Here is a 14163-nt window from a genome sequence, read left to right as displayed (position 1 = left end):
CGGGAAGGATCAGGTGTGCCCCCCCATCCCAAAATACCTTCCGCCGCCTCTGGGAACAAGCATTATTCCTCATGCACTAGCCGAGTTATCGTAGCTGTGCTTCACAGCCACCATGGAGTCAAGCCCACACGCTCGGTTCTACCGCTCGGCCGCTGTGGGCCGAGGAAGTCGGTCCTCGCTTGAAGGCAGGACGGAGGTCAGCGAGGGAGCGCGGGGTCAGCCAGGTATCACCCAGTGCCGAGCGGGTGCCCCTCCCTCCCCTCTCTTCCCCTCTGCTCTCCTCCCCACCTCTACCGGGGTGGGGAGGGTCCGAACTGCCAATGACATGCGAGCGGTCAAGGCCACTCGCGTGGCAGCGCCCCTGGCGGCCGGGTGCCGCAACTAGGATTCAGCCAAGTTACCGATTCGCCTACCATGGGAGAAAAAAACTAGGGGACATACTTTTTAGACATACTGTACCTACATGAGTTTCCAGGTTGGGGGATGATCATGGACTTGTAAACACCCTCGCCCGTATAGGGGGTAGGGGGTCGAACGGACCCCCCTCAGTTTGTCGCAAATAACTTGCGTAAAAAGCGTCCGATCGCAACGAAACTTTGAGTACCCTCGCGTTATTCAATTTTACACCTACCCTGAAAATATCATGACCCTGACTCAAATGACCTTTGACCTGTGACCTACTTTTCAAGACCATGCTTGGTCGGAAATCAGAATTGCGATTCGGCGTATGTCGGCTCGCATTAGCCACGCGTTTGCAGTTTTTTCGTGGTTTCAAGCGTTCAAACATGTGATATGATGTTGCTCCCAATGCATTAAGGTGGGTGTGAAGGTCATCTGAAGGTCAGGTCAGGTCATTGACCTTTGATGACCTCGGTTCACTTTTTCGAGTTTTACATGTTTCTATGCTAGTTTTTGGAGCTGAATTGGAATTTGGCAACCACATGAACATTTACGAAGTAGTTTTGGTGCCTTCCTAATATGGTACGAAGCTGTCAGAGGCGGTTGACACCTACTACGAATACCTGGCAGGACCCCTACTGGTTGACTTCACTTGACCTGACCTGACCCGACCCGACCTGGCCTAAATGCATCTAGTCTAGAGCCATGTAAAACTCGAAAAAGTGAACCGAGGTCATCAAAGGTCAATGACCTGACTTGACCTTCCGGTGACCTTGACATTCACCCTAATGCATGGGAGCCACATCATATCCCATGTTGAACGCTTAAAACCACGAAAAGACTGCAAACGCGCGGCTAATGCGAGTCGACATGCGCCGAATCGCGATTCTGGCCAAACGGTCTCAAAAAGTAGGTCACAGGTCAAAGGTCAATTGGACAAGGATCATGCAATTTTCAGGGTAGGTGTAAAATTGATTACGCGAGGGTAGGGGCATGTTTATAATGTTGTGTTCGAAAACAAAATTTTCACCACCTGATAGTTCATTTTATGGCCCAAGCTCTCCGACGAAGCCAATCAGCAGGGCTCAGTTACGACATCAAAGATATTACGGCGTTTTCTTAGCTTTTTTGCAGTATTTTGAACCGTTGGCTATAAAAATATTTGATACGTGTGTGATTTTCGGAGTGATATTTAGAAAGAAAGCCCATTTTTTCATTATATTTCACTTAAACAGTAAACTTCCTTCAGCACATTTATGACAACTTCTACGCTTTTATTAAAAAGTACCTCAATTCTAATTGCGCCCATGGCAATTGCGCCATGGGGGCGCAAATAGAATAATGGTGTAGCTATTGTATCACGACAGTATGAATGCACCATTAACTGATTGCAATAAAGAAGGAGTTTAATGCCAGGCAGGGGAGCAGCCCGCTGTCGCCAGTCCGCAAATTATTTCTCTCGTCAAACTTATAATGCAGCTGCCATTTAGGCTGCCAACCTGTGGTGTAATTGACAAAATACGGCATTTTCAACATGGACTCGGGCGTGAGAGGTGACAGCTATGATCAAAAAGTAAAAACTGATGTCAACAAGTTGTCGAAACGATAAAAATTAATAATTTTGAGAGAAACGATTGAAAATTTAACCATACTTTCACATATATCTAGTCGGTTACATAAAACGTTTTCGTTGCACTTTTACAAACATACGGACACATGTTAAGTTATTTACCTGGGCAAAAGCATCGCGATTTATATCTACATTTATTATTTATCCAGCCTGATTAACATTATAAATGTTTAAGTAAGCCGCAATGACATTACACTGCCGGGGTGTATGCATTCCGTCTCATTCGCTTGGCCATGTTTAAGTATAGGGCGCAATTGGATTCTAATTGCGCCATCCCCCTGGCGCAATTTACAGCAGTTGTCGGTAAATGCGCCCTTTTGCATGTTTCTGAAAAGCAGCTGTCGGAAGCAAACGAAACATTCTTAATTGATCGGGAGGCTCTTAAATCGTAGCTAATGAGTTCCTCTTTGAAGTGGTTACCAGTGCATGCTTATATCTCCAGCGGTTTTCTTGCAATTAGCGTTTTTCCTTAAGGTGGCGCAATTCACCCTCCTTCCCCTACTCAAAGTTTCGCCGCGATCGGCCGCTGTTTACGCGAGTATTCGCAAAAAAAACGAAGGGTTTGTTTCGTCCGTTCGACCCCCCCCCCCCCCATACGGGCGAGGGTTAACATGAGCCCCATGGGCGTTGCATGGAAAGAATGGGACCAAAAGTCGGCAGTGCCCCCTCCCCCCCCCCCCTTAAATGAAAGTGTTCCGTCGCTACTGGGTAGATGTGGATTGGTGGTTAACCCTATTAGTGGCAGGGGGTTGTTTTTATCCACCCCTCAGGGTTTTCGGGAATATCTCCGAAACCGCTGAAGCTACGATGCTGAAATTTTCTGACTTTTCCTAAAACTAAATTGGGCACATTCCCTGAAAATTTCAAGTTCATAACTTTACCAGGGGCGGCTCCAGAGCACTGGGAATTGGGGGGTCCTATTCGTGAAGCGAGTCATTTGGGCGAAGATCACGATGCCGCACCAGTTTTACGAACAGTGAATGAAAGGTATCATGTGATAACATATACAAATTTATTGTGCATCCTCTTTTGACACATTTTTGCTATAATAGGCGGATCCAGGCGTCCAAAAAGGGGGGTTATTTTTTACCTCCCAACATAGGTGCCCTGACACCGCCTATGCATGACCAATACAATTTTAGTCGTTCTCTCATAAGAAAATTGTAACATAACAATACCATTGCCACCCTTTTTAGAAACAGTACCAACAAAAACCTTATTTACTATACTTTTTGTGTACCCCCAATCTCAATGATCTGTATCCGCCTATGATTTTTGAAAATGCATATTTTTAGGATCCATGTGAATTCCTGGTTCATTCTCTATCGATCGGCAAAAGTTGCGTTAAGATTGGTTCAGAAACCTGGCCGTGATAAACAGTCTAAAATGTATTTGCAATTTGCCCGTTTTTACCCCCCTCTACCCCCTATTGACATTTTTCATTTTTTTTTAGAAATGTAGATCTCGCTGAGCGAAATCGAATGCCGTTTGAATTTTGAAAATCGGCCCGTTAGATCTCGAGATATCAAGGGGGGGTCGTAAACAGCCCCCCCCCCCTGCCACTAATAGGGGGTAGCCAGGAGCCTGCAACTAATAGGGTTAAACCTGCGCATGGGTTGAGTTTCAGTCAGCTTCACCGTCGTGAGGGCGTCCCATTATTTCAGAGGCTGAGATAAAAAGATTTGTAAAAAGCGATCGACTGCTCCGAACAAATGGGTCCATCCAGCAATGCCTAGGCCAATTTTTGTATTTCCTGCTTACTTCTCCATTGTCCCTTCGTAAGATCACAAATATAAAATCCGAATTACACGAATTGCTTGCGCCGTTACCTTTACATTACTGTGCAGTGCTGCAGAGTCGATTGATCGACTCTTGCTGTACCATTGACAGCAGGCATGCCTCCCAAAACCCACAGCACGGTAAAACTGACTTGTGGTATGAGCCTTTTTTTTTGACTGAATGTTTCTTGACCAGTGGTGGATCCAGAAAGCGGTCCTGGACGCTACATATTGGGGATATCCATAAAAAGTTTCTTCAATTTCCAAAAACTCGCCGGATTTCGATTCCTTACGCACTGCTGAGTGCTGAGCAGTTTAAAACAAGCTCAAACTTCTAGGATATAAGCTATACGGTTGAAAGGGCCTCAGTTTTTTTATATGCAAGGCCACTTGACTTGGTGATCAGATCTTAGGTGCTCTGGCATCAAACTTGTTACACAGGCTGCAAAAGTCATGTTTTAGAGCTGTTTTGCCAAGTGATTTTGCCAATTTTCGCGGAGCTTCGCGCCGCCAATTCATACTCGAGTCAAAAACAGATCGTGAGTTGTGACCCTCGTTAAGCACCCTCATCAAGCATGTGATTAAGCACCCTCACACGCAGACGCAGGCATGTATATGCATTACCATAGACCACTTTATATCGTATATAGGTATATCTATATAGTGGTCTATGGCATTACCTATCAGACTGGTGGCACATGTAATTGTAAACATTTATACCTCGTAGAAGACAAAAAGCTTTACCGTTAACGGTGTCAAATGGAAACGGACTTCGGACTGTACTGTGTAGGCATTTGGCCCATACCATTAGACATATAGTGCATTGGCCTGAAAAAGTACAGTAACAATATCTATAAGTTTAAGTTTTTAGCCGGCCGATCCGTCCCCCCTGTCGAAAACCCGTAGGTAGGTACGTACAGACATCCCTAATATGGAAAGTTTTGCTACTGACTGCTGAGCCCCCCCCCCCCCCCCCCTGACAATATCATAAAGTTACACCCCTGGCGATGACTACTGGCCTAGTGTCGACCGGTGTGTCATACGTAGTGTCTAGTGTCGCCTAGTGTATAAACTAAGCGTATGAATCCTAGTAGTCGCTGTCATCCTAATCGGTGACAGCGAGTTCGCGGGCGGGAAGCTCCACGTCGTTTGACCCCGTTCCTAGCCAGCTGATAACTGGCGAGAGGAGGACACGCTAGACCCGGGACGACCGTGCCGGCATCTATCTAACTGCGGCAGTTCAACTTTCAGTTCAAATTATCCTCGGTGAGCCGGGCGCGAGCAAGGTCGTATGGTAGGTCCCGTCGACAACGGTGCCGGTGCTGGTAGCGGTAGCGGTGTCAGTGTCAGTGTCGGTGTCGGTGCCAGTGTCCGTGTCCGTGTCCGTGTCAGTGTCAGTGTCTGTGTCGGTGTCGGTGTATATGTCCGTGTCGGTGTCGGTGTGTCTGTGTGTCAGTGTCTGTGTATATGTCTGTGTCGGTGTCTGTGTCCGTGTCGGTGTCGGTGTCGGTGTCGGTATCAGTGTGTCGGTGTCAGTTTCAGTGTCTGTGTGTCTGTGTCCGTGTCAGTGTCCGTGTCCGTGTCTGTGTGTCGGTGTCTGTGTATATGTCAGTGTCCGTGTCCGTGTCGGTGTCGGTGTCCGTGTCAGTGTCCGTGTCGGTGTCTGTCAGTGTCGGTGTCAGTGTCGGTGTGTCTGTGTCCGTGTCCGTGTCAGTGTCGGTGTGTCCGTGTCGGTGTCGGTGTCAGTGTCGGTGTCGGTGTCCGTGCCCGTGTCAGTGTCGGTGTCCGTGTCCGTGTCCGTGTCGGTGTCCGTGTCAGTGTCGGTGTCCGTGTCAGTGTCGGTGTGTCTGTGTGTCGGTGTCTGTGTATATGTCCGTGTCCGTGTCCGTGTCCGTGTCGGTGTCAGTGTCGGTGTGTCTGTGTCGGTGTCGGTGTGTATGTGTGTCTGTGTCGGTGTCAGTGTCGGTGTCCATGTTCGTGTCGGTGTCCGTGTCCGTGTCCGTGTCGGTGTCTGTGTCCGTGTCGGTGTCGGTGTCGGTGTCCGTGTCAGACGTCAGTGTCCGTATCGGTGTCTGTGTCCGTATCGGTGTCCATGTCCGTATCGGTGTCCGTGTCAGTGTCGGTGTCGGTGTCTGTGTATATGTCTGTGTCCGTGTCGGTGTCGGTGTCGGTGTGTCTGTGTGTCGGTGTCTGTGTATATTTCTGTGTCCGTGTCGGTGTCCGTGTCGGTGTCCGTGTCAGTGTCGGTGTCCGTGTTAGAATCGGTGTCGGTATCGCTATCAGTGCTCATGTGCTGGTAGGTTGAGTCGGTGTCTGACTTTTTGTGAACGACCGCGGTTTTGTGGTTGTGTGCCAATGCCGTGACACTGTGCTGTGGTGTCAATGGTCGCCGACGGCCGGCGTTGTGTTGCAGAACACCGTCGACAAGCTGGTGCAGCGGGCCAACGCGTCGTTCCTGGTCAGCACGTCCTCTTGGAAGGAACAGTTCATCGAGGCGGTGACAGTTTCGGCAGGTAAGATGGTCGCCGCCATGCTCACCTCGTAGGTAGGGATTAGTGGTGTCAATCGGAACCGAAAATTTTGGAATTGCGAAAATTCCATTGGAATTACGACCCGCCTGCACTGAGCACCGTCCACCAGCCGTGACCCGACAGCGCCTTTCATCCGTATCCCGCAAGCACACACTGACCTGACCTGTCAAGCTCAGGGCAGTCGACTGCTGGCTACCAGGATCGGGTGGAAGCGGGGCGTTGGGTTGACTGAAGATGACATCCTGATTTCTAATCCGTGCTTCGTAGGAAACGGGGGGGGGGGCCGAAACGCCCCCCTGTCCTTTTCCGTCAATATCTCCTAAACGGCTGCAGATATCGCCACCAAACTTTCAGGACTTCTCCGGGTATCAATTTTACACATTGTGGCCAAAAAAAAAAATCCAGAGGCTATAATAGGTTGGCCACAAATGAAGTCAGAACTCAGAATGACGTCATGTTCTGCCATTTTCGACAAAAAAAGAGCTTCGCGAGAAGAGCTGTCACGCCTACAGCTTTGAAGATACAGAAAAATGATGAAGACATAAAAGGCATCTTATCTACATATTGTACTCGTATTTTAACCTAGGTAGTTTGCAACAACCCTAGGGAGTTTGCAAACTAAGGGCTTTGCAAACTAGGGGCTTTGCAAACTACCAAGGGAGTTTGCAAACTAACTGATTTCTCATACTCCCTGTAACATGTATAATGTACTAACCCAGTATGAATGTGTGCTACTAACGACAAAAAAGCCCGGGTCGAGCACAAAAAAAAACAGTACGCGATACTTTACGACTTGAAATACTTCAGAACAGAGGGGCCAGACTTGTGACTGCGACATTATTTAGAACTCCGAAAGACAATCTCAGACGAGAATTAGGATGGACTTCATAAAAGAAAAGAAGTGAAATCCATAAGATTGTATTTTGCCAACGACTGACGCTCGACGATACTCCAACATATATCAAAGAACTATTGCCCCCTGATGGAAGAAATAACAACCGACCACTTCGTAACTCTCACAATAAAAACTCTAAAAAAAAAACTATCCCAAAACCTGTCCATTGAAAAACTCGTTTCTTCCTAGTACAATTAAAGTAATAATTGATCTGCCAGAGAACTTGAGGGAGACCAGAACTTTACTCACTTTTAAAAAACATCTCAAGTCTCACTTAAATGTAGAAAAACAACCAAAGTATTACATTTATGGTTCGAAAATGGAAAACACACTTCTAACTCGTCTGAGGGTTGGGATATTAGAGTTAAAGTCCCATTTATTTCAAAATAAAAAACTGAATCCCATATCGCAACCACTGTCAAGGCAGAATTAACGAGGACATGGGACATTACTTACTAAAATGTTCAAAATACACACAAGAAAGAGAAAGAATGACAAAGATAATAAATGTTATAACAGGCATTGACATACACAATTTATCACACAAGGAGCAATTAGACATCATACTACACGGTAATACGGTACGACCCAGGGATGAATTCGAGGTAGCACGGGCGGTGTACCAATTCATCTATGCCACCAAACGCTTTGCTTCTCCTTCCCATCCTGCCACCTATCCCTAACGCCCAATCCTTTGACACCGGTCGTCACAGAGCGCTGCCCCTGGCGCCGGCGCCTTTACGAGTACTTCTATTGGGAGCGGCCTGCGCGGTGGCGGGCAGCGGCTGTGAGGCTGTGAGCGGCACCCAGCGCGATAGTAAGTACTCGAGAGGCGCCCCGAGTTAAGTGCTCCGGCACTTTTGCGCCACTTTTGCGCCAATCGAGGTGACACCGATTGTTTGTTTTGAATGAATGTGTTAAATATATGAGATGAGATATGTGTGGCTGAGTAGAGCTCGTTCCTTACAGAAACTCACATGTAGGGGAGAGTGGGGCACTTTCGTGCATGGGGTACATACATTCGTTTTCAGCAGTTTATGGGAACACGAGTGACTGCCCGAGCTCGAAGTAAATTATGAAAATATGTCTATTATTGTCGCCCTTCGTTCACTGTAGAAAACAACAATGTATTCTGCTATCATGCTTGATAAAAACGCAAAGTTATATTATTCGTGCACTTTCCAAACTTTTTCCATAACATCCATTTTCGTGATCCTGACTCTGAAATGTGGTTCAGCTTTTTTAAATTGGCGGCGAAATAGCTCACTCTATTCACGGAACTGCTGCAAACTTGTTTGTGGAAAAAAATGTCATTTTTCCAACAAGAAATTTTGAAATATATTAGGTACAATTACCGTTGTGGGGCAGGCTCGTGCACGAACTGCCTAGGGAGTAGTGGCACATTCGTGCATATTTTTTTTTCGTTTTTGCGATTTATGACTTTATCTGTAGTAGGTTTCACTTATGACCCTCGCTTGACTCAGTATCGGCTGCTTGCGACGTCGTGACAAGTAATTCACGCGACCTCGGCGAGGTCATGGAGGCAGGTCGATGGCCGGCAGTTGGCACATTCTCGTTGCCAGTCAATTCTTTCTTACAGTTGTTGTGCAATGCATTATTGTCGAAGGGAATCTAGTGAAATGACCCCCTGCCAATTTCTTTTGGTAAATTTCTGGTAATGCTCGGTAATTCCTCGAACTTTGCAGGGTGCACGGAAGTGCCCCATACCTGGGGCAGTTTCGTGCAAACGTTCAGTGTTATTAAAAGTCATTTTTTCCTAATAGACGCGATAATTTTAGAGGAAAACTTTTAAAGAGGGAAAATATTTGTAATAGTTCCTTTTAATGCTACAATCAACAGTTTTACCCTTGCACCAACCAAAGAACAGATATAGGTATGGATTTATCCATTTTGCACGAATGTGCCCCACTCTCCCCTAAACCCATTGACTTATTAGCGACCCTCCCCGTTCGCTAATCGGGACGAGTTCCCTATTAGCGTGTTTTTTTTCCAATGGTTTGCCAAGATGCTCACTACAAATAAATTAATCGAAAAACTATCAATCTCCCCAAAAACCAAGCCAGAAATACAGTGGCACCCATAGAGGGTGAGCAATAACGGTTCAAATTAAGGGGGTCGCTAATTAGGCACTTTACCCTAGCTCAGAAGTTGTGACCTCTCTATTGTACCTAAAATCAATGGGAGAAAATTGAAAGTCGCCTCTTTTGGACGAACGTCATTCGTAACACTTCTATGCACAGAATTACAAGTAAGCATGACTTACTAAACCGTAAAACGGCTCCCTTGACCCTTCGATATGTCCCTTGGTATTTAATAGTCTTTCGCTAATAACTCCTGATAGAGACATGCTGGAGTGGCGAAAACGCCTTAGATGTGTTCGGCTCGATGATACGAATCGACTGATATGCAACATCATTTTTTCCGGTCAGGCCATGACCTTGACATAAGGCCAAATTTTCAAGTTGACATTTCAAGTTCAGATTATAATAAATTCGACGCGTATCGACGAGTGGAACCCGATGCTAGCAAAAGTGATGTCGCGACTCTCTTGAGTCAAGTTATTGACAAATTTTAGTATTTGCCCTCTGGATGCTAAACCGTTGATCTGAGGTCAAATCGGAAGGCACATACCAGAAAGAAGGTTAAAAGGGCTATCGAATGCGCTTTTCCGCAGCGCTCTAGCTGTATTTGTTCTCGATTTATGTGCCGGTGATTTGGAAAATGTTGAACTAGGCAGCATTTTTCCTGACTTGTGGCATTGCCCTGCAGGGGACGACGACGGCGACGACGAGGCCAAGGAGGCGGGCGCGGCCGGCGCGCGGATGCCCGGCTGCGCCGACTACGTGCTTCACTTCATCACCGTGTTCTGGAAGGTGCTGTTTGCGTTCGTGCCGCCGACTGGTGAGTCGCACACACCCGGCATTGGACAGCGCCCAGCCTAACGGCCGCCACTGCCGGCAGTATTTGACCTTTTGACCGGACCCCGCCAGGAGACCGCGATTGACCGGACCCCGCCAGGAGACAGCGATTGACCGGACCCCGCCAGGAGACAGCGATTGACCGGACCCCGCCAGCAGACAGCGATTGTCAGGACCCCGCCATCGGGCAATGCTCGGCTGCACTCTTGCTGCTAACAACTGTTTGATTTCACCTGTGCCGCTAAGCTCTGTCTGACCCCTGCCCTGTCCGGATAGTGTGCGATCGGACCACCAACAGTGACTAGCCAGTGGCTGACCCTCTGCCACTGGGCACTGTTTGACCTTCACCTCACCCAGCCGCTAAACAGTGTTTGATCTGATCGCTGCCACGCAGCAGCGTTTGACATGATCGCTGACCCGGAAAAGCGCTTGGCCCGACCCCTGCCAGTGTAAAACGCTTGATATGCCCTCCCCCGCCCTTTGGTCAGCGCTTGACCCGTCCCAATGCTGCAGCTTATTCGTTGGAATTGAAACTTCTCGAAAATAGGGTATTGAGCCATTTACAATTTCCTTTTTGGGAACAGTAACGCTGTGCAAAGAGCTTCATTTGCCTCCCAATAAGTTTTTTTTTCGGGAAGAGTTATTTATATAAAAGCACATGAAGAAAAATAATCATAGGCTTCTTTCACTAAAAACTTGTATTTACAATTGTTTGAGATATACAATTCAAAAGCAAAGGCCCGGGGCAGGACCAGAAAATGGGCCGAGATAAAACGCCTCACCGACGTCTCTCGGCAATGGCAAAGCTCTGAACAAAGATCTTCTGCTCTTAAAGTGCACTATATGATCATTATATGAGCAGACTTGAAAGAACTTGTGATGACTTTTTCTGGAGATATAGCCAATAATATGTTTTATGAGTTTTTTTGTCGCCTGATATTGCATTAAGGCGTTCTGTTATGGTTACATGGTGCACATCAGCTTGACGACTACCTATTCTGAACAAATATTGTCTAAAGGCCTAGCAGTGCAGCTACACTATGCGTTTTCTGCGTGCGTTTTTTTTTTTTTTTGGCGGGTTTGCGTTTTTTGCGTAATATCGTTCTAGAAAAAAAAGCTTATAAATAACATAACTTTTACATTACTTGTGACTTGTGCATAAGTTATGCACAAAAGCTAATATAACTTTTATATCAACTAAAATCTTATATGAAAGCGTCACATAAACGTAATATCGTTTTTTTATTCTAGAACGATATTACGCATAAACACGCAAACCCGCAAAAAAACGCAGGCATAAAACGGATAGTGTAGCCAGGCCTTAAAGGGACCCTCCTACCTTCAAAAAGTTAATGAATTGGCATAAAAGTGATGTCCCTTGGTTCGGAAAGATCAAAAACGAATATCTACCAAATTTCACCGAAAAATATTCACTGGTTTTCAAGATATTAGGCTTTTACTTTTGTTTGCATTTTGGGATCTCCGCTGTTCCTAGCGACTTATTTGGAAGCAATAATTTGGCAGCCTCGAAGTGCGGCAGACGTTGCACGCAAAGCAGTGTATACCACCACGTGTTAACGATGGTTTTAATCTAAGATTTAAAAATCGTTAGATCTCCGCTGACGTCACAAATTCTAAGGGGGCATTCCAATGCATTAGCCCCTTAGAATCCGAAAACTGCAAGTTTGAAATTCCATAGGTATCTCCGAATTAAAGCATTTTTCGATGTTGTGAGTGCCGGGTTGGCTCGTGTTAAGGTTATCTGGCTTGAGCGTAAGGCGTTGTTCTCTGACCGAACTACGCGGTTGGGTAAAACGGCCCAGTAGGTCGGGTGGTTAAGAGCCCCGTGGGGTGTTTTACCTCATGTGCTGCTCGCCATGTACTTCGTTATGTTCGGCAACCAGCGAACAGTAATTTTTTATGCATTTCTATGCATTTCTGTTATGTAGTAACTGTATAGCAGAGCCAGAGACAAGGACACGGACGTGTAAATAAACTGGACTGACAATCCCAATGCACCTCCTATAGAAGAAAGTGAAGCCGACAAGGCGCCATCTTGCGTTGTCAAAAAAAAAACGTGTTCTGAAACGTCATCGAGCCAATACAATTGGAATTGCGTCTAAACGGATGATCGGATCGAGATGCTGGTGGCACCGTTCGACGCGTAATGCCTTGAGGCAGGTGATGGTGCATGCCTCAGATCACCCAGTGTCACATGGCGCGTGCCACGTGCCGACCAAGTCTCTATAGAAGTGCCGACAAACTCAGGAAAGGCAAAAATCTTTCAGCGACACTTCAAGTCAAACGGAGGGAAGCACAGGCGCCAAGTCTGCAGGTCACATGTCCCGGTGCTCGGCCACTAACATATCCCGCGCCCCGCTGGGCTATTCAGCCATACGCGACCTGCTGGGGGGGGGGGCAGATTCTGCCCCCCCCCCTGTCTAACTTCCGAACCGATGGTCGTAGAAAGGAAGACGGGGAAAACGGCAATCGAAAGCTCTCAACAAGGCAAATCTTAACCCTCGCCGGCCGAGGGGGGTGCTGCCCCCCCCCATAGGGTTTTTTGCGATAGCTCCGAATACGCTGGCGATAGAGAGCTGAAACTTGGCATACCTGACCTTTGATTCAAGCCGGATCTTTTGACACCAACCGCATTTTTGGGTCAGGTCAGGTCACTGACCTATGGCGTCATAAGTGAACCTCTGCACGGTCTTCAGATGTCGCAACTTCGCAACGCCCTCACTGCCAGAACAGCTTTCACAGGGAAATGAAACCTGCAGGGTCTAATATCCTTTACGAGTCTGGCAACTTCTATATCTCGGATTTTTCCTAAAGGTCATATGAGGTCAGGTCATTTTCGTGACCTCACCATATACTAAGTCAATGGGGAAAAATTAAAACTGCTATTCTGGCGCCGGGAACGATCTCCAACTATCTCAAGCACACATAATCGTGATTTGATGCACTCCTTGCAACGTTAGATGCGTCACTTTTGCGATGTTGACCTTGCGTGACGTCATTTATGACGTCATCAAGGTCATATTAGTTTTTCGTCAATACCTCCCGATCAAATTAAGCTATCGAGTCGGGAAAGCCACCAATGGACTCAGGAAGACCTGCCGAATCGAATGATATGCGACATGACCTCTTTCGACCAACTTCGTGACCTGGGGGTGCTGACCTGACATTGACCTGAGGTCAACACCTTAAGTTGACCTGACCCGAACAAAAAATATATCATTCGACGCGCCTGATCGAGGCGAACACAATGCTGCCAAAATCGCGGCTCTGCGTCCGTTTTTGGCGAAGTTATTCACCAAAAACTGAACCGTTCCTTGGGGCATTTGACCTGACCTCAGAGGTCACCGGTTGACCTAGGACCTTAAAATCGGGTACCAATCTCTGCGTCTCGTAACGGCGCACACGCTCGTTTTTTCTGTGACGCGCTAGCTCCACCAGGGGCGAAACGGCGAGGGAGATCGTACCCGCCCCTCCCCCCTCGGCCGGCGCGTATGTAGAAAATCAATAGGTCCGGCGAGGGTTAAGAGTCCAATTTTTTTGCTTAAGTAGGTCAGAGGTCAGGTCAAGGCCAGGTCAAGGGTACAAAATGCAAGTTTCTACAGTATCGGCCTTGCACCGTAGTCGACGAAGAATGGACTGAGTCTGATCGCCCAAAACGTCATCTTAGGCTACCAAGACAATATTCATTGCATACAATATCATTCAAAGGTCAATGTCAAGGTCAGGTCAGGTCAGGTCACCAAAAACAAAATATAGAAAAGGACATGTGCGACACGTGTTTTATGTGTCATTTTATTCATAGAATTCAATAGGCACACTCAATAAGTGATATGGACCATCTCTGGATGAATTTCAGGTCGAGGTCAGGTCAAGGTGAGGTCAAGTGAGGTCAAATTTTGAAGTTGGTTGTTAAGGCCTAAAAAGCTGTCTATCTGATGCAGCTTTTCACGGCAAATCGAATGGTGCTATT

The 14163-nt window shown here is 47.0% G+C and overlaps 1 protein-coding gene across 3 annotated transcripts in view; it reads left to right on the top strand.

Annotated features, from left to right (window-relative positions):
- The window catches only part of LOC122381036 (sodium/calcium exchanger 2-like), an 84388-nt gene that overhangs the window by 29713 nt on the left and 40512 nt on the right, over positions 1-14163 (top strand). For all 3 annotated transcript variants that reach the window (XM_043364726.1, XM_043364725.1, XM_043364727.1), the window contains exons 4-5: positions 6221-6320; positions 10024-10155. In XM_043364726.1, the coding sequence (XP_043220661.1) occupies positions 6221-6320; positions 10024-10155 (232 nt within the window). The remainder of the gene's footprint in view (positions 1-6220; positions 6321-10023; positions 10156-14163) is intronic.

Source organism: Amphibalanus amphitrite, unplaced genomic scaffold, assembly GCF_019059575.1.
Source record: "Amphibalanus amphitrite isolate SeventyFive unplaced genomic scaffold, NRLGWU_Aamphi_draft 000112F_arrow, whole genome shotgun sequence".
Lineage (NCBI taxonomy): Eukaryota > Metazoa > Arthropoda > Thecostraca > Balanomorpha > Balanidae > Amphibalanus > Amphibalanus amphitrite.
This window is presented reverse-complemented; position numbering and strand designations above follow the sequence as displayed.